This window comes from Mya arenaria, chromosome 6 (assembly GCF_026914265.1).
Source record: "Mya arenaria isolate MELC-2E11 chromosome 6, ASM2691426v1".
Classification (NCBI taxonomy): domain Eukaryota; kingdom Metazoa; phylum Mollusca; class Bivalvia; order Myida; family Myidae; genus Mya; species Mya arenaria.
The window spans coordinates 57,096,079-57,116,940 of record NC_069127.1 but is presented as its reverse complement, the minus strand read 5'-3'; the positions used below and the strand labels follow the sequence as shown (position 1 = coordinate 57,116,940).

The 20,862-nt window shown below is 34.4% G+C and overlaps 1 protein-coding gene and 1 long non-coding RNA gene across 2 annotated transcripts; both read right to left on the bottom strand.

Moving 5' to 3' along the window:
• Positions 1-6,231: 6,231 nt before the first annotated feature.
• Positions 6,232-9,878, bottom strand: LOC128236436 (uncharacterized). The gene is made up of 3 exons (XR_008261355.1): positions 9,535-9,878; positions 7,954-8,151; positions 6,232-6,454 (listed from the first exon to the last, which is right to left on the bottom strand). It is a non-coding gene; the product is annotated as an uncharacterized LOC128236436 (long non-coding RNA).
• Positions 9,879-9,881: 3 nt separating this feature from the next.
• Positions 9,882-14,427, bottom strand: LOC128236435 (uncharacterized). Its single transcript, XM_052951293.1, has 9 exons — positions 14,358-14,427; positions 14,032-14,114; positions 13,709-13,780; positions 13,486-13,612; positions 12,446-12,543; positions 11,978-12,057; positions 11,187-11,328; positions 10,313-10,495; positions 9,882-9,903 (listed from the first exon to the last, which is right to left on the bottom strand). Exons 1-7 carry the CDS (start codon positions 14,401-14,403, stop codon positions 11,202-11,204), a joined length of 633 nt encoding a protein of 210 aa, XP_052807253.1. The 5' UTR covers positions 14,404-14,427; the 3' UTR covers positions 9,882-9,903; positions 10,313-10,495; positions 11,187-11,201.
• Between the last annotated feature and the right edge of the window lie 6,435 nt (positions 14,428-20,862).

The window sequence follows — 20,862 nt, the reverse complement described above, 5'->3', positions numbered from 1 at the left end:
CCGGGTTACAAAAACACAAATATCTTTAAAATAGCTGCAATCAACACAAAGCCCCAAGACAGTGTTCGTTGGGCAGTTACGATAATTATTAATCAACTATTACGTATTTGGCGAAATACAGAGACAATTGCGGTACCAATACCAGACAATTGAAGACAATATATGCCAGAACTCGCTCAATATCAACAAAACTCGTCTAATATGAGTTTTCTCCGTTTTATTGGCTAAAAAACTCGCCTAATATAGGATTTGAGAAAATTGGTTATTTTCATTGGCTGTCGAAACTCGCCTAATATGAGAAATATGCCGGAAATTATTTTTAAAGGTAGCCATTTTGTTTTTCGTTTTCCGACTGTTTTGAAAAATTTGTGCTTCGTATAAACCTATTTGGAATACTTGAACCTATTGAATGATTGAACCACCTTATACGGTTTGATATTACAGTTGTATTTAACCCGTTTGTGGATTTTACGACTTTTACGATTTTTTACAAAGACAAAATTGACGACGAAGGTGAAACATTTGACGTTTTAGCAAATGATTTACGAATTTAAGACGAAAAGACATCTTTATAATGTACAGTGCTTTATTCATAGGTATGTGCTCTAAGGATGCATGTCAAAATCAGCAAAGTTATAAGAATGTTTTTTACCGAAATGGTAATAGTTAATTAATAAAATACTTATTAATCAATATTATTACCCTTTCGGGCTCAGTCAAATACAGCTAACCTCGGACAAATAACTAGACCAATATGAAATCAACTCACTAATAACATTATAATATGATTCATAAACATACCCTTTTTGTATTAAGACATTTCCGGAAAAACGTAAATGCTTTTTAATTGAAAATCCGATAAAATATTTTTTCGTAAAAACTGCTTAACTCCTAATTACAGCCTTTCATGTTGCAACAGATATATGAATCATGCTTGTTAAATATTTAACCTCAAAACTAAATAGAAATTGATAATTTTAAACATTTTAAATGTTGGTCCTTTATCGACTTTTGCATCGCTGCCGACCCTTAACGGGGTTTATGTTTAAAAATTGTTTCTGTAGTTTTCCATATACATGCAAATATAGTTATCGCACCATTTCGCAACCAACCTTTGCTAAACTTTGGAACAATATTTATGGGGATAATATCACAAATGTGTGCAATACATAGCCAAGTAAGTCTTGGTTATAATATGTAAAGCCCCTTTATTTATCATAGTTTAACAGAAGAAACCTTGTCCGCTTTCTTACTGGACAATTGTTTATCATTTAATTCTTACTAAACTCTAATTAACAATATATGTATTCTGTTGCAGGATGCCTTTTTGCGAACTTTTTTTTAAATCTGCACTCTCACAGATTGAAGGTTTTGACAACTTTTTATTTTTTGTCTTGGAACGACCCTTATGTTGCGTAAATCCATGTCAACCAGTTATATAATACTTAAACTTAAACAAACACCGTTTGTGCTGACGAGACTAGTTTATTTATGGCAACAACAGATACAAGGGGGGGTAACAACAACAAAACATCCAAACACAAGAGTCTACTATAACTATTAAATTATATGCGTGTATATAATACCATACCATCATGTGTGCGTATTGTCATACATAACGTTATCTTCTTACAACTGTACATACGTATACATATATCATCCCCAAACTGAGCATGTCACAAGACTATCGAAAAACATATGTTTCTGAATCAGTAACGCATGCAAAAAGATAAGATCAAATATTATTCTTTGGGGTACTGGCCGTTCAGGAAAAACCGAGCTTATTATTTTAAATATGTAAGGACACCTGTATTCGTAACAATGCCCGAAACACTTTTTAGTGCTTCTCAGACTTACCCTTCAAATATGAGTCAACAAACATATCTCAACATGCTCCATTATACAAATTCAAATGTGATTCAATTGTATATACAATCTCATCGTGGTCATATTGTAAAATGATATATATATATTTCAAATTAAAGTTCGATGTTGCCCGAAAAGCAGTCTCGGTAAAAATGACCAAAGCCCACTTTAATCGCAAAACTACGTTATTTCTCGCGCTTTATTGTGCCACCTACAAAACTGACCAAACCACTTTTTCACAGGCTATTTTGAGACAATTGTTCTCCGCTATACGGTGTTACACTGAGAACTTTATAAACATGCTATTAAGTTCAATGACTATGAAAGTTTTCTAGCATATTTGGAAGAGGTAATGTATGTGTGCTTGAACAATATTCAAATGTACATGCTTTTTTTGTGAAAGCCTTGATTTCGTAACGGTTTTTATTATTCTAAGAAGCAGCATAACGTTTTCCTTTGCAAGTCACTTGTAATTGAAGTTTTGAAAATTCATATCCTTCAGGGATTGTTCAGTTCATAAATACAACTATCTTTCTGATTTCTTCAATATTAAAAAGGTGTACGCCAAGGTTGTCTCCTATCTCCGTATTTATTCCTTATTGTATAGAAGCGATTGGTGTCGAAATCAATACAAACAGAAATATCAAAGCTATCAATGTACATAATACAGAACTGAAGCAAACGTTATTTGCTGATGATGCCAGTTTCCTTATGGATGAAACACAAAAATCTTTCGAAGAACTTATGATTAGTCTTAACGAGTTTCAGGGTTACCATTAAATAAAGCTAAATGTGCAGTTTTACGATTAGGTCCACTTAATTACGCTGACATACCGATCTGTACGAAACATAACTGGCAAATCACCCAAACATCTGCGCTAGGCATAACATTTACCAACGGCACAGTTGAGATGGAAAATGTAAATTTCACTGATAAGATTTTAGAATTTGAGGCATGTCTTGAAAAATGGAAAAATGGAATCTTTCTTTATTTGGCAAAATCACTGTAATAAACACGTTTGCGTTCCCAAAACTTATGTTCCCACTTACTGTTTTGGAAACACCACCTGAAACATGTTTAAAAATGATACAAAACAAAATGTACACATTCTTATGGAATGGAAAACCCGATAAAGTAACAAGAAATCAAATAATTCAAGAATATGTAAATGGTGGTTTAAAAATGCTCAACATATCTATTTTTGTCAAAGCAATTAATGCAAGCTGGGTAAAAAGAATTATATTAAATAAACAATCTATATGGGTCAAATTATATAAGCAAATGACTAAACAGTTTCGGGAAGATCTAATTTTAAAAGTTGTTTGGATCCGAAAAGCATTCAAAATCTTCCATTAAAATCTGTTTTCCTTCTAGAAGTTATACAGTCATTGGCATCGTTTACATATTAGACGGATACTGCGATCGTATAAAAAAAATTGGAACAACAGCAAAACAAAACTAACTAAAAATAAAACTTTTTTTTTTACAAGAATGGCATAATAGGTGTGTCGAACATTTGTATGACTACATATTTATTTTATTTTTATGACTTTACGACTTATCGAGACTATACGATCTTGGTACATATGATTTTTTTAAATATCAGCTGTATTCCTGGTGACTGGAAGACCTGCTTGAAAAATGAAGGCATTTCATATAACACACCAACTAACTTTGTAGATAAAATGGAGGAAAATACAAAAATAAGTAAAATTGTCTTCAAGCATCTTATTACACAACTTGAACCTGAAAATAGAACTCGAGAAGAAAATTGGGAATCTCAATTTGATCTAAACTCAATACAATGGAAAAATGTGTACACACCGGCGCTCAAACTAACAATAGATACGAAGTATGTGATTTTTGTGTAATGACCATCGACTCAAACATCCATATGTTTTGGGAATGTCATATTTCGCAGACGTTTTGGGGTGAATTTAGAACATTCATAACCAATTATTTTAATGAAGTGAGCCTTTAGAGAACTATCATACAAAACCATAACCTTTGGTGATTCAATGCCAAACAAAGAAAATATTGGTTATCAAATACATTTGAGGATACTTTTAGGACAATATTTCATTTTTAAATCAAAATATGAAGGAAAGATACCAACATGTGCCATGTCTGTCCAATATCTTAGTAAACGACTTTAAATAGAGAAAACAATAGCAACAGTGAATAATAAAATCAAGACCTATAATAGACGATGGCAACAATTAGAACACTTATTATCTTAGTAAAACAGCTTTAGTATATAGTAGTATTTAAAGCGCATTTGAATATCCACCAAAGTACTATACTTTATAAGATCCTTGTTTTTTAAAGTTAGTATTTTTTTTTCATTTTTAAATTTAACATTTATGTTAGGAACACTTTTCCGAAACATCAAAAACAAAACCATCTCACCCATTTTTTTCTACCGTCCGTAAGTTTTATGCGAACTTTTATCATTCAAAACATCAAAACTATTTGACTTAAACCTTAAGGGATGATGAAGTTTAGAACTTGGGGTTTCGTTTACAGCTGCAGATATTACGAGGAGAGTTAAGTCACCTTAATTACCAAATAATTGGCATTTGCCATCTCATGCCTTTCCAAAACTATATGACATACAGTCGTAAAACCTTAGGGTTAAGTTGTTTGGTTAATAAGTTGTGCACCCGGGGTTTTGTCTGCAGATGCACATAGTTAGGAAAGAGAAATTGCCATTCTACTAGAGAGAATTGGCATTTTCTAATTATGGCCCTCGCTCGCCCAGTAATTTTTGTTTTTGCCTTTCTACTTGAGAGAATTGGCATTTTCTAATTATGGCCCTCGTTCGCCCTGTAATTTTTGTTTTTGCCTTTCTACTTGAGAGAATAGGCATTTTATAATTATGGCCCTCGCTCGCCCTGTAATTTTTATTTTTGCCTTTCTACTTGAGAGAATTGGCATTTTCTAATTATGGCCCTCACTCGCCCAGTAATTTTTATTTTTGCCTTTCTACTAGAGAGAATTGGCATTTTCTAATTATGGCCCTCGCTCGCCCAGTAATTTTTGTTTTTGCCTTTCTACTTGAGAGAATTGGCATTTTCTAATTATGGCCCTCGTTCGCCCTGTAATTTTTGTTTTTGCCTTTCTACTTGAGAGAATAGGCATTTTCTAATTATGGCCCTCGCTCGCCCTGTATTTTTTATTTTTGCCTTTCTACTTGAGAGAATTGGCATTTTCTAATTATGGCCCCTCTCGCCCTGTAATTTTTATTTTTGCCTTTCTACTAGAGAGAATTGGCATTTTCTTATTATGGCCCTCGTTCGCCCTGTAATTTTTGGTTTTGCCTTTCTACTTGAGAGAATTGGCATTTTCTTATTATGGCCCTCGCTCGCCCTGTAATTTTTGTTTTTGCCTTTCTACTAGAGAGAATTGGCATTTTTTTTATTATGGCCCTCGTTCGCCCTATAATTTTTTTTTGCCTTTCTACTTGAGAGAATTGGCATTTTCTTATTATGGCCCTCGTTCGCCCTGTAATTTTTGGTTTTGCCTTTCTACTAGAGAGAATTGGCAGTTTCTAATTATGGCCCTCGCTCGCCCTATAATTTTTTTTTTGCCTTTCTACTAGAGAGAATTGGCAGTTTCTAATTATGGCCCTCGCTCGCCCTGTAATTTTTGGTTTTGCCTTTCTACTAGAGAGAATTGGCATTTTCTAATTATGGCCCTCGTTCGCCCTGTAATTTTTGTTTTTGCCTTTCTACTAGAGAGAATAGGCATTTTCTTATCATGGCCCTCGCTCGCCCTGTATTTTTTGAAAAGTTCCAAGCTGATACAATTGGCCAAAATGTTTCCTTTTAAATGATACTAAATTTGAAAATGATAAATCGTTTTACGGCATATATGAAAGGGTAACCCTGCTGTATCTTCAAGGCAAAGGAAAGCAAAACTTTTACAAAATAAATTTCGTTTTCAAATTCTCAGATCCAGAAAAAATACTTTTGCAACTCTTATTCAATTTCTTAAACTCTTACAAGGAAACAAAACACTTAGGGAATTACAAACCCAATAGACCAATGTTTTCTTTTGCCGAATAGTATATTTTACTTTAGGCATCTTTCTAAATATACCATCCATTTAATATAAACTACAATTGTGTATGTCTGAATCTTTTAAACGCAAATGCAATGAAATTACGAACAAAATATATCACCTAAATTAAGTTTGGATACTAACTAATCTCGCCTATTAATGGTTGCATCAGACAGATTTTAAACAGAATCATCTAACAGCAATATAATTACATCAACATCAAAAGGCCTCAGTCACATCAACTCTAACTTACACTAAGCAATTAAGTAGAACAGGTATACATTGCAAAACGTTTTGTCACTTTATTCTGAATACTTTTTTATAAAGGTATTTCGCAAATAGATCTATTTTCGTCATCACAGTTTCTGTCGTTTAACAGTTTACCGATATATGCAACACACTGCTCGTGGTGAGGGTCGTTCGGTTGACCATGGTTCCATGAATTAGGACCAACAGGGTGTTCATTCAGCCAAGAAAATTGGATGTTTGAATTTTGATATGCAGCCCCGACCCAGTAATCATGACCTAAAAGGAAAATAACTATTTGATCACATCCTAAATCGAAGGAAATTTTCAATCCATTTTATTTGTGCAATACCTAATAAATGAATTTAATTATTGATTTAAGAATTAATACATTACATAGTATCTGAAATATTTGTTGATGAAATATGCATGTTCTTTATATTTAAGTTTTATATAAGTTTTCAAGTTTAATTATTAATCGGGGCCCACATTGGCATGAGAATAACGTTTGTCAAACATACACCAGAAAGTTAAGAAAACATAGAATCTGCTACAGTACGTTTACAAGACGTAGATAATGAGGGGTCATACTAATATAACATTCGAATTAACACTGGATCACACTGAAGACAAACACATTATAGTTTAAACCGGCACACTGTATATATATGTGTGTAGTTGCAAATCTTTTTGGGTAACATCTTGGTATACATTCTACTATTAAACAGAATTTAAACGATCCGATAAATCTGTGGTTTTAAATTATTCAGGCTACTACATTTCTGCAATGCATGTAGCGCTGGAAATGGCATTGCTCTGTGGTTTTTGGCTCATCGCAAGAGCTGGTTAAACACGCAGGTCGTTTTTGTTATATTAAACTCATAAACACATGTGATAAGGAAATTCTGACACTCATCATCATAGAAACACACAACTTTTATTAACTCGTCCAGGAAATGTGTCGGTTAGGTCGCCAAATGCTCGCTTACTTTCATATTTCCTGAACTCGTTGAACAAAATTGTGAATTATATGACGACTCGTGACAGATCTTATAATGTATACATATATTATATTATGAACAAAGTTTTCTGTTTATAAGCTTTATTGGTGGCATGTACTTATAGAGCGTACGACAACATATCGGCCTATCAAGAATTGTAATTGTATATTATGTTAGTGTCATAAATTGAATAGTATGTTTAACTTTCAAAATAAATCAAATGTTGCCTTAACAACTACAGTTATTAGTTTTAATATAGGTTATTATATCTACTAAGAAAAAAACCGATTTGGAAAACAATGGTCGTACAAAACGTGTGTCGATGAGTTAATACCATTCTTCACAAACGATACTTAGCCTCAAACGGGCACATTTGAGAGATTGAAAGTGGTCATGGTCTATAGGCGTCCGCCCCTCACCAAAGAGGTTTTCGGTGCGATCCCTACCAGGTGTACCTTTAATCTTAATCAGAAAGTTGAATCGAGAATGATTTATATCAGCTTTCCACTGTCTTCACAATCAAGCCAAAATAAATTAGTATTAACCAAAAAAATGTGTTATTCTTTAAATTGATATTCGTTTCTTTTAACTTCATTTGCTTTTAACCTTTGAAAATACACATACGTTTGGAACCTTTTGCTACTGAGCTTGATTCTGTAGTTTTTCACATAAGTAATGATCACTTGACTTGTGTTACACTGTATACGTTAACAACAAAACATACACTATATATACAGCTTAGTTAATATGAACTTAAAGTGTTGGAGAAATACTCACTGCCTTTATGATGAGCCATTAGAGTCAATTTTTCATGGCTGTCTAGAACAACTAATCGTCCATGATTCTCGTGTGCACAATGTCGCTTGGCATCTTCCCAGCTTGTATGATGGTCGACAATAAGAACACAGAGACGTGTGTTTCCATCCACAAACAATTTGTATCCATGATGATCTGTGCAATATTCTGGCGCTTTCGCTGAAACATGAGATATGGGACAGCTGATTCACACACCATACTCCTCTTCCGCTCTTATTGAACATTCAGTTACATACGTTTGAGTTATTCAATATTTTTAACGCGGACGAGGATCACGGAAATTACATATTATAAAACTATTGGATAAGCAATATTGTCTTTATGTATGGGGTATAATGAAATGGAAACTTCAGGAACAGTAGCATCTTATGCCAATTAACACACTTTTGAACTGTCTGTGGGCCGCATTTAAGTTCGTAATCATCTTCACAGTATGTACAAATGCAAGCAAATCAACACGTTAACAAATACCACTATCTTTCATCGAACAATTTGCAATAATACTCTTATTCAAAATGTATACATACACATGTAAAACAAACATAAACTGTGAGTGATACACCCTCAATTACTTGTTAAATAATTCATTTATCGAAAATAATGATTACTACTATTTAATAGCTGAAAATTTAAAAAATATTAAATGATTGGTGAATGCTTAAAGATTTACTGCGATTTACTATGCTCTCATAAGGTAGCAATACCGTGTTTTCTGCACATTTCTTTTAAATTAATCTCGGTATCCACCATAAGCATAAATATTTTCGACATTTGTTCATCCTTTTTGGTATATTAAAACAATTCTATTAAATGGGTTACATTTTATTTGCGAGTAAAAGTGCATTTTTAACCTAGTTGACTGTTGACCTAATATCCTTAATTTGCTGATGACGTGTTAAAACATAAACAAAAATACATATAGGTAAATAAGGTTGCAGAGCATATCTTTGTTATTTGTTTCAATTAAAATAGGATGTTAAATGACCTTTGTTGTTCGTATTTTCTTTCGGTACAAATTTTGCACATGAAACCACTGTCAAATGATATCAAAATAATATAGGGTCATTTGACACCCATTTTTATGGTTCGATTACATTACAAACTTATTTGTATATAAGACTAGTTCTGAATACATGGATCTATTTTGCCGTTGAATACTTGAGGTTAGAATTGTTGTGACGTAGTATGTCACTCAGTGTACATGTATACAAGGTTCTGACCTTTAAACAAAGGTCTTACTTAATTTAATACTTATGTGAAAAACTACAGAAACAAGCTCAGTAGCCAAAAGTTTAAGGCTGGAGGGCTTGTCCGTATTATTTTAAACTCAGTAGTAACAAAATAAACTGCGCGGAAATAAGGCAAAGTCCAGACATGTCATTAGTTTATCGCACCAACTTCGAAACGGTTACAACTATCCATGTTAATAATGATAGTTACGTACGTTGAATGTTTCAAATTGAATTTTATTGTTTTCAAGCTGTGTTAAGGTTTGTTCACACCTTTGAACGTATAACCATTGTAGAATGAACAATATTATACCTGTAGTTAAAGGCGCATTTGTTCTGCTCGTCGTCGTTGATGTAGTCTTTGTCGTCGTCGGAGCTGTTGTGGTTTTTCTTGTTGTTGTTGTTGTTGAAGACAATGTTGATGTTGAAGTTGTCTCTACTGAAGTGAATTTTGGAGTTGTTGCTGCATTAGATGTTGCTGTTGTCGTGTGTTGATTTAAAGGACGTTCGCAGATGGTGTGATATTGTTAGTGGCAAAAATTATCATACCAGAGGTAATTGTCCATTCCATTAATCAGCACACATCGTTGTTGGCTACCATGATCAGGTTCACCAGTGCCCCACCTTTCAAATGCTAAAGTCTGATCGTTCAACCACTAATATCTTTGGGCACTAAGTTGTTCTGGTCAAACTGGGAACAAATAGAAAAAGTAAAGCAGTGTGACGACTAAACCTGAAAGTTGCATTAAGCAAACAACAGTCATTGGATATGAACAGTGAATGCTTTTGTTTACACATATTTATATGCAAGCGCAAACCAACAAGCTTTTGGTCAGTTGCTTCATTTCGTTGTGCAACCATCCAATTAATAAGTGGTTGGCAGCTACCAAATGAAGTCAACCTTTTTATAAATCGTTAATAAGTTTATCTTTTGGCTTGTTTGCTCATGTGAACAATTTGATTGGGTAATATTCTTATTGGTTATAAACATTGATGAACAATATACATGAGTATTTCTTTCGGGCCCTAACATCCTGGCATTTTTTGAAACATTTTTGGTTTTAATATATTACAATATTGTTCAACCCTACCTTTTGTTTGATGTAGAATCACATAGGTCACGAAGACTGACTTTTCATTGGAATCAATTATAACAAGTCGGTCTCCAATACTGTGGCAAAATGCCTTTGCCTCATGAAAGGTGAACTTGGATGTTTCAACAATTTGTATACAGGCCGATGAAACACTGTCAAAGATATGATCTTGCGGGCATCCTGAATAAAAGTGTAGATGTTAGTAACTGAGGTAGATTCTCCTTGTATATGTAATGAGAGCAGTGCAAACATAGCTCCTACTGTAATGTACACACGATCCGATTGCTGGTTTGCGGCATACGTGGGCAGACCACAGTGAAATTTATTTTGGCCGATTTGTAAGAAATGTGTAAGAGTTAGCAACGTTCATAATGCCATCGCTGTTAACTTGCAAATCGGTACTGCTCTGAACGTTAAACGGATACAGTTGTGATCTGCTGTATTTCAAACAAGATTTGAGACCACTCTTTTAGCTTTTATGATTGATTATTTATTTATTTATTATTTATTTATTTATTTATTTATTATTTTATTATTATTATTTTATTATTATTATTATTATTATTTTTATTATTATCATCATTTATGTAATATTAGCTATAATTGAAAAAAAAATGTCTGATTTGGGGGAAAGAATTGAAAGCAATTCAAACATGTAAATAAAACGGTTTATCTTGCTAGATACTATATTTATGCATTGCATTTTATTCAGAATTTAGTTTTAGTATTTGGTGAGTCACATTTGCCCATTGGATGATAAAGAAAAATAATCTTAAATATTTAAACAACTTACATGGTCTCAAATATGAAAATCAGGGAAGAATGCTTGAGGATATAACAGCATACATTTCCCAGACAGCAAATATTTTACCTGTTTGTTCAGTGTTTACAGTTGTCGTATATGCGGCTGTCGTGGTGGTGTTCTCGACACATCTATCGTTGCAGAAATCGTCAGGACAGCAGAACGCTGGACATTCTGTGTGATCATTGACGACTCGAAGTGCCTGGCAGGCCTGTGTACAGGGGAGAGATTTTTTTCAGTTTGCAGTTTGAATTTTATTTTTACCATCAACGCCATTACGAACTTTTACAGTAAACATTCACATTTGTTGTCTGCATCAGTTATTAGCTGAATTAAGTTCAAAAGTGGCTGCGTTTCATTAAATAGTTATTAAGCAGTATCCCTCTGTAGCATAGCTGCAATAGTAGTTTAATTTTTTTGAGGCGAGCCATTAAGAATACTTGCACCGATTTTGAATCTAGAAGCTGTTTCAACAGTTACTTAAGTGTTACAATGTTGAAGACCTCTGCTATGTTCGAACTCGGATTCTTGCTGAAACTCCCACAGGTCTGCGTAAACACTGTTAATAATCGTCGTCAAGTAAACTGCGACAAGCAGAAATGAGTGATGTTTTAGTATTTATTCATTTCAAAGATATTATATCTATTTACATATATTTATCAACAAATAATAATTACGTAACAAAGAGCACAACTAAATTAATATTACATTGAAAACTACAGGGGCAAGCATATGCATTCATGAATACACCCCGTTCAGAGGTACATATAACTGTGATGTTTTATCTTCCGAATTTTACTACAATATCTATTTCTACTTGTCGCAAAAGTAGGTTTGTTTAACAATCGGTGGTTACGAACCGACTCTGTGTCACACAGTCCGGTATAGAGGGAGGACTAGGAATACCCTGGATGTGAGGTTTGGAATACAGCATACAGTGCTGAAAGATGAATAGAGCCCACGTTTATTTACAAATAATATCAACTAAAATAATTGGTTATCATATTTACTGACATACCTTAATGAAAGTCTTCATGAATCTATTATTTATGTCATAAACATCTAGAATTCATTTACATTCTATGTCAAAATCGTAAAAAAATGGGATAAACTCAATTAATATCTTCTTTCGTAAAAATGGCTAAGCTCTAAAACACCGTAGCATGTATGCAAATATTTTTGTATCCTACCTACTTAAGACTTTCATTAATAAAACGTAAACCTGCATTATACATATCATGCTGCTTTTAGCCCACATGTTCTTTGTAGCAACTACATAAACGTTTTGTTAATAGTAATCTATAAAATGGTCAAATAAAAAGGCTGACCTCATCCACCTGGCATCTTTTCACCCGCCTGCATTCGTCAGGGGATTCGATGCCCTCACATGTAAAACAGTATGGACCACGCTGCGTCATAGATAAACCTGAATAACGAATAACCAGTATCTGCGGGCGTTTTCAAAAAACGATTTTCGTAGTTAGTTCAATTATCTTAAATCTGTGTAAACGTCATAAATAGCAGCACGTTGATTTTTTTATATTTTCTAAATTTTATGTTTATTTTTTGTACTAACTGAACTTCAAGTTTCAACATGAAGTATAATTCATACAAATACGTAGCAAACTAACAAAAATTGACACTAAAATACTTCCGATTTTAATCGACTCAAATCTTTATTGAAACGCTCCCCCGGGACTTGTTTAAATTTTTAAATAATTATGCACAAGCATTAAACACTATTTACACCTCAATTTCCATTAATTAAATGAACTGCAATCCGACAGTTGCGATTATCATCCGATGATCGCAACATTTTCGGATCGCGAATCGTCGCAAAACAATATACGTGAAAATTGAAAAATGTTAACTTGTTATTGTTTGTTTTGTGTCAGCAGGCCCCGAAAAACTTAAATCAACATTTTAGAAAGTGTTTTTTTTTGATATGTTAAATATATTGTTGTCATTAGTGTTTCAAAATTACGTTTAAAGGTGATTTCAAGTGGTTTATCTCCCGTTTTTTTGTGACGTCATTTGATAAAATGTCATTTCGTTCTATTTACAGAAAAGGGTGAAACAGAATTACTGTCAGGTTTCTCAAATGAAATGATTTTTTTAACAATTCTTGAATGAAATAATGCTCTATTGGTGTGTAAATATTAGGAATGTATTCTGGGATTGACATCATTATCGGGGATATGAATGCAATTGGACTGGTTAAAGTACGCGATGACTCCACGCACTTTAACCAGCCCAACTGCGTTCATACCCCGGTAATGACTTCAATCCTGCAATTCATTCTTTAATTTAACTAAATTTACTTAATCTTATGATATGTTCTTGTACAATCATTCATCGTTATGCTCACTAGTTTGTCCGCACCCGGCGTCATTGCAGAAGGACAGGTTGCAGCATTCTGTACATATGGTGACATTGTGGCCGTTTCTTATGGTATTGTGTGAAGGTTGACCACCCTTTGTACTTGGCTGACATTGCTGAAATTTCATACTTCATGATTATAAAGGGTATGATCCCACACATAGACGAATGAGTTTTTATAAATGTCAACAACACAAAGAACTTGTACGTACGAGGTTTGATAAACATCCAGTATTGTAAAGAACAAGACCACTTTCACTGATATACTGCTCCACATGGCACACCTACAAAATAAACGGTGATTACGCGACACCAACTGTGACATTATACTTTACATGCCCAAGAGAAAAAGCAATTATGTATAACCAAAGTATGCGCAGGTGGGATGCTGAGTGTGATTTTTTTAACCAAAGATATATTTTATCAGTTCCAATTGTCTAAGTAAAAGTTATTATATCGTTCTTAACAGACGTTTTAAATACATACAATTTAATCATAAGTCAGTGAAGTCCTTTCAGAGCAGGACGGTACAAACCTCCCCGCTACCACATGTTGTTATCCTGTCGCACTCGCTGAGGGAGAGGATGTTGCGACAGTCGAAACAGTCCAAACAGCCACCTAACAATAGCGATGCCTTTATTAATTACACTTGTTTTACATAAAATATTTGAAATAAGACAATTACATGTCACATCGCATGCATCTATTTAATATAAACAGAACTATCAACGATTTGCTCTTAATAGTATACTCGAATTTTGTTTCGCCTTATCATTGGCGAGCCCGGTCAAAGACTTATCTGTAATTGAATGTGGACAGGAATATGGATCCTGTAATCATTGAGAAAAATCAAACTCTTACCGTTTGAAATAAAGACACTTGCTGCAAAAAGTATAGTCAACAACATGGCTGACTTTTCCAACCTAAAAGCGTCTGTAGTGATACGCGTTTGTCCTCATATTGCACGTAGATAAGACCATAAGTGGAACGCTATTAACCTGCTTTAGCTGGTGTAAAATTGATGATAACATTAGCTTTATGAGTCCTATATAATGCAGTATTAACAGTACATTATGTTTGCAATTTCTATTCTTAAAATGCACTTAATGCACAACGGTCTGGTGATGTATTTAGACATATCGCAGAATTTTTAAATATGTAAAGTTTAATAACATGGCACGTCTTCCTTTGAGAGTGTATTTGTCTTTAACACCTCTAGCGGTAAGAATTGTGAAGCGGCCGTCAAAAGTCATCCCGTACATCGTTCTCAGAGAAGCGATTTCTTTTCTGGTCCTTGCGGATATGACTTATACGCTCTTTGCAAATCTCCTTTGCAAATCTACTATTCAAGAAACCTTATCGTGTTAATTAACACATTAAATAGTATTAAATGTTCTGAGGACCTGTAACATGTTTTACGCATAATTCTGCGTGTACCATTTCATTCTGCAATATTTTTTTGATGAAAACCTGTCAACAAGGAAAACTGCTGACCACAGCAATTTTGACATCTGTTTATTTATCATTACAGATTTTTTACGCATAAAGGCAACAAAGTTAATATAGCGTTATAAAAAGATATAACTTGCTTGAACTGTTGTAATACAACAAAGAGAATATTTTCGTAAAGGTATTGACAAAGGTGGTATTTTTTTTTATAAAAAAACAACATCTTTTCATTTGTTCTGTACACTGTTTTCTTAAAAAGAAATTGTATATATATATATATAACAAATCGTGAAAATAACGATGCAGTGAGATAATATAACATGGTTTATTCATCATGAAATATAATATTGCGAAGTGTGTAAGGACTGCTTTAAACAATTATAAAACTATTATATCTTTCTTCATACAGTTTGCGGTTAGAAATTCAGTGATCAAAGGCAGCTACACAGATAAAAAGGAGAACGATTTCGTAATTTTAAGCCATGGGTTTCCCCCTTTTTTCTTATAAAAAAAGCAAAAAAGGTGTAATTAATTCAACGTAGTAGACAGGTATGTGCTAGAGCAAACATTAACTGATATTATGATGACAACGTTTGTGACGGTTGTGCTGTAGATTTTTCTATAAAGCAATGAATGCAGGTAGTGTTTAAAAGAAAAATTCATAATTATAAAATAAACTAAAACGCTATTGACTTGAGTGTTCCTGCTTTCACAGCTAAGTTGGCCAAATGCGAATGATATAATTCACTGTACAATCACAAGACCAGCCGCAACAAACATACACACACAAACGTCTGAAAAACGATCGTGTATTATACATCAGTTGAAAATGACTTATCTTCTTTAGATCTGGTAATTCATGTTATTCTGTAGAAAATATACACCTTAATGCGTATTAAAGCAACATCGCGATGTATGCTTGAATAAAAAAATAAACAAAGGTAAATATTGAATTTATTTCAATATTCATACTGAAAGCCATTCTTTCCCATGGTTGTCTTAATCGAGTCGGCGTAAATCAAAACCCAGGCTCGTCGGTCTTTGCTCAAACCCCACCGGAAGAAACAATTCCTGCAAAAAAGGTATAATTGCACTACTAAACTAAATCCAGGTGGACTTGGACTATCAAAATCCATATCGTGATTCAATGAACTTTCTTACCACTGCCTACTTTTAAATGAGTTCGTGACAATGACCTTTTGTTGCTGTTTCAACTGAACTGACCTTGCATGTACCACTTTCCATTTGAGCTTCCCTTGCATAAAAGTGGCCCACCGATGTCGTTCTAAAAACATACACGTATATCAATATACAGTATATACAGGTGAAGGCATACTATTTACTTTGATTACAAAAAACTATTTCATCTCATTCTTAGAACTGAAGTTTATGTAAGAAACCAAATAAATCTTAACATATCTGGAAAAAGCATAAAAGAGGGTTTAGCATACAGCACAGAAGTCATTTTATCCATTTTCATAGCCGGCACATATTTTCGTTTCCGACAGGACGTTGGTCGAATGGGTTCAACAAGTATAGTTTGAGCATTTTATACAATACAATACGCACTTACAGTGTCTCCACAACCAGCCAGGTAACACACGTCACCGATGGCGTATCGATGGCCGCTGTCGGGTAGACATACCGGCCGGGTTGTGGCGTTGTATCTGAAAACCCGAATTTTCGATAGAATTTATAAAGACTATCCGATTCTTTAAGAAAAACACTTACACGAACTATTTTATGTCAGAAATTCGATGCTACGCTTGAAACATTATTAAAGAAAGTTTTGTTTATTTTAAGCGTCATTTCAGAACTGATCCTTACTTTTACTTTAGAATTGCTAAATCTTACGCGATTGCGTTTTCAGTTATAATAAGGACGATATCATTCTGCAGGTTGCCTGCATTATACTGCGGATGCACGTTGATCTTCTGGGGATGGTAGGGTTTGGTGGATGTCAGGCGTCTGCCGACAGGAATTGCTCGGTACAAGCTATCGTACATCTTCCAATCAGACAGGTGAGAGGCACTCGAAAGGGAACCTTTTAGTTACATGAATTGCTTTCATATTGATTTTAAGAAAATGATATTTTATTTATAAGACAACACATGATTATTTGTCACAAAATATCAGCAAATATACATAATGTGCATCATATAGCACAAAATATAAGTGTATAGGTATACGTTTATTTTTAAAATACGGTGAAAAGTCCCACAATAATGATTATAGAGAACATATATGCAAAAATACACGCTTGTTTAACGATTCCGTATCGAAAGGTTGATAATAAAAAAATAAGCTTGACACGGTTCGCCTAGCTTACTTACCCGTCGAATAGCTTGGCAGAAGACACTTACACTCTTGGATGTATAATGGCTGCTGAACCAACAAAATTCCCAATGGTGTCCTTCAGAAGTATCTGTTTTTATAAATATTTATATGAAAAGCTACAGAAACAAGCTCAGTAGCCAAACGTTTTAACATATACCCCGTTTAATGGCATAAGGTTAACGCCAAAGACATAGGACACAAAAACAAATAATCTCAAGCAAGAAACACGAAAGAACAGCACAAAACTTCACAAATAACACAGTGTATACAAATTATATACTATATAAAAACTAGGTGCGTTACAAAGGAATGTTAGGTACCGAATATATTAAAAACACATAGGTAGTAAAATCCAGTAACCAAGTCCAAAACAATCATGCATACGTCTGGCAATGTGAATATTGAATGTTGTTCCAATATCATAACACTAATTTTAATAAAGAAAACTAAACGATACGATAAAAAGGTTAGCGCTGGAACGATTCATCTAAATATACGTTTTGTCAACATCTTAACCAGGGGCTCCCCACAGCGTACTTTGGCTGCATTTGCTGTTTTAAATAAAACGAATTTGTGTTAAAACATGATGTCTTTTTACGAACTAGACATAGCATGCATCCTCCAGTTGATTTAAGTAGATCGTATGACGACGCTATTTAACGATAAAGCTCATAAATTATCGATTGTTTTCCGTAAAGCATGGCTCTCACTATCAATGTAAGGACAAATATTTATCAAAGACGTTTCAATTTTGGTGAGTCCTTTTTGAAGGTGGTAAATCGAGGACCATGGATCTATATGACGAGAGTACGAATATCAACGATGTTAGTCTGACTGAAAGCAGATTATGTTTCATTGTACTACGATACGTTACGGTCTTATACGTATTAAACCACGATCAAATTTCGTTGACGATGTCTGAGATAAGACCTTGCCATGATAAAAGACAATTTCAGGCAAAAATAGTCGATCACACTTGTTTGTTGTAAGATTATGTTGTTGTGTATTTTAGTCGATTTTTTTAGGTCAGAAATAAGAGCCTTACTCTTATCATTACTTTGCATTTGCGTAGAGTAGTTTCACGTCGACACATATGACTATAATAACGTTATGACAATTTTTGGACATATTTTGAAAAAAAAAACGTGCTGAAAACCGAATAAATCGATAAATAGTGTTCATGCATTAGAATTTACTTACCTGCTGAAATGTTTAATGTAATATGTGTAAATATACTTGCTTAATCCATTTTTATCTTATAAATTCAAACTTTAATAGATTCAAGCATTTCAACGCAAGTAGGGCTACTTATCAGTTACTTAAAATTATATGATCTCAAATTTCGAAAAGGAAATTTGGAGAAGTTTAAATGTTTGTATTTTTTATGAGCCATTTTTTTTCATCATGGGTTAAAATTTGATGGTTCTGAGTCTAAAAAAACTGAATGCAATATCTTTAACGATATTTAGACACTTGCTCAAGCCATACCTCAGACATGCAAGCCAATATACACGGACTTATTTGTATCACTGTTAGCAGTATCAGTCAGAGGTGGTCAACATATTGTTTTGATATAATTATATGATAAACATAGTATATATAGTTATATCAAACAAGTTTGTTCACTATCTCTGCGTGATAGTGCAACCCATGGTTTGCACTGCTGAAAGAACAGGAGACGGATGCATTCTTAAAATCCATTTACATATGCCATGTGCAATGATTACAGAAACCTACGTTAAGATAGGCATGTGTCTTCAACAAGTTCGCGGCACAAAATGTTTAACAATTTATAAACAAGGAAACATACGTAATAGCATATTTGCTCTCTTAACACTTTTTTGTGAACATCGTATCTGATTATGTTTGACTACTGTTGTATATTATCTAATTATAAGTAAGTGCACATGAAATGTCATAAACAATATTTAATTCCTCAACAACCAAGGTTCTTCTTAGAAGGCAAATGTTATGGGGACTATCTTTTTACTTCAGGCCGTGATGGCGCCACTTGGAGTCACCAGGGCCCATACGGTTAACGTGGGGAACTTGCTTTGCTAAGTTAAGCACATTCCCGACCACTTAGAGGGCTGGGATTGGTCGCGTTCTTTTTAGAAGGCGAATGTCCTGGGGACGACGTTTTTACTTTAGGCCGTGATGGCGTCACATGACGTCACCTGGGGCCGCCCATACGGTTCACGTGGAAAACTTGTTTTGCTAAGTTAAGCACTTTCCCGGCCACTTAGTGGGCTGGGACCGGTCGCGTTCTTCTGAGAAGGCGAATATCATGTGGACTCCTTTTTTACTTCAGGCCGTGATGGCGTCACTTGACGTCAGCCTGGGCCTCCCATACGGTTAACGTTGGAAACTTGTTTTGCTTAGTTAAGCACTTTACCGACCACTTAGAGGGCTGGGACCGGTCGCGTTCTTCTTAGATAAATGATAGTATTTAATTTCTAAACAACAAAGGTGGCGAAAGCCAAATGGTCTTGTGAATATGCTTTAACACGCAGTAAACTTGGGGTTTCGTTTACAGCTGCAGATATTACGAGGAGAGTTATGGCACCTCAATTACCAAATAATTGGCATTTGCCATCTCATGTCTCAAAACTATGTGACATACAGTCGTAAAACCTTAGGGTTAAGTTGTGTGAGTCTTGTGAATATGCTACTGCTTTAACACACATTGCCTTACGGATCGCAACAACCATGCTTGGTAGGACATGACAGTACTTATTTTACTATTTTTTTGCGTTGTTTCGTGACATTGTGCTAAACTCTCACTTTGATGGACAGCATCGGGATAACTATTATAGGCACAAGTAAGTGTCACTGTTGTGACCAGCTAGGTCAGCCAATACATAATCTTCTGGTGAAACTAACGTTTATTCCAAGGACTGATAATTTCAAAGTGTACCAATGTATACTCTGAATATGCCCAGGTATTTATGGCTTTGTCGTGGTAAATCGTACTATTATAAAAGTGTTATCAACAATACTTTAAATACACAAAAATGTCCAAAATTAAGGCTTTCGGCATTACCATATTTCAAAACAATTGTATTTCCGCGAAGGTAGGCATATCAAAATCGCACCTTCCGCCCGTCATTTGCCTGTCCGTCCGTGTGTCCGGCTCAACTTTTCGGGTCAGGGCTGTACTTTTTTGTATGGATATAATCTAAAATAACTTGCCAAATGTGTTTGACATACCCAAACACGTGTCGCTTGGAAAACCCTACATCTTAGGTCAAGATCACACAGGGTTTTATTACTATGGAATGCTGCATATAAAGAAATAGCGTATAGGTGGCCGTGTTCGGGCTGTAACTTTCTCAAGTATGGACAAATTTTAAAATAACATGCAACATGTGTTTCACATATGGAGACGACGTGTTGCATGCAAGACCCGTGTCCTAACCTCTAAGTCAAGATCACGCTTAATGTTTAATCACAACGGAATGATGTTTATAACGACATAGAGTATTGTCGGTTGTGTCCGGGCTGTTACTTTCTCACGTATGGGCATATTATAAAATAACATGCCACATGTGTTTGACATACCAAGACGACATGTCGCATG

Bases quoted from the DNA above. Each gene is read 5' to 3' on its own strand.
- LOC128236435 (XM_052951293.1), bottom strand. From the start codon at position 14,403: ATGTTGTTGACTATACTTTTTGCAGCAAGTGTCTTTATTTCAAACG. The intron at 12,058-12,445 runs GTCAGCCTTTTT...TTCATCTTTCAG, and splicing joins AAAGATGCCAGGTGGATGAG to CACTGTATGCTGTATTCCAA. The intron at 11,329-11,977 runs GTTCGTAACCAC...CCCTGTACACAG, and splicing joins GACTGTGTGACACAGAGTCG to GCCTGCCAGGCACTTCGAGT.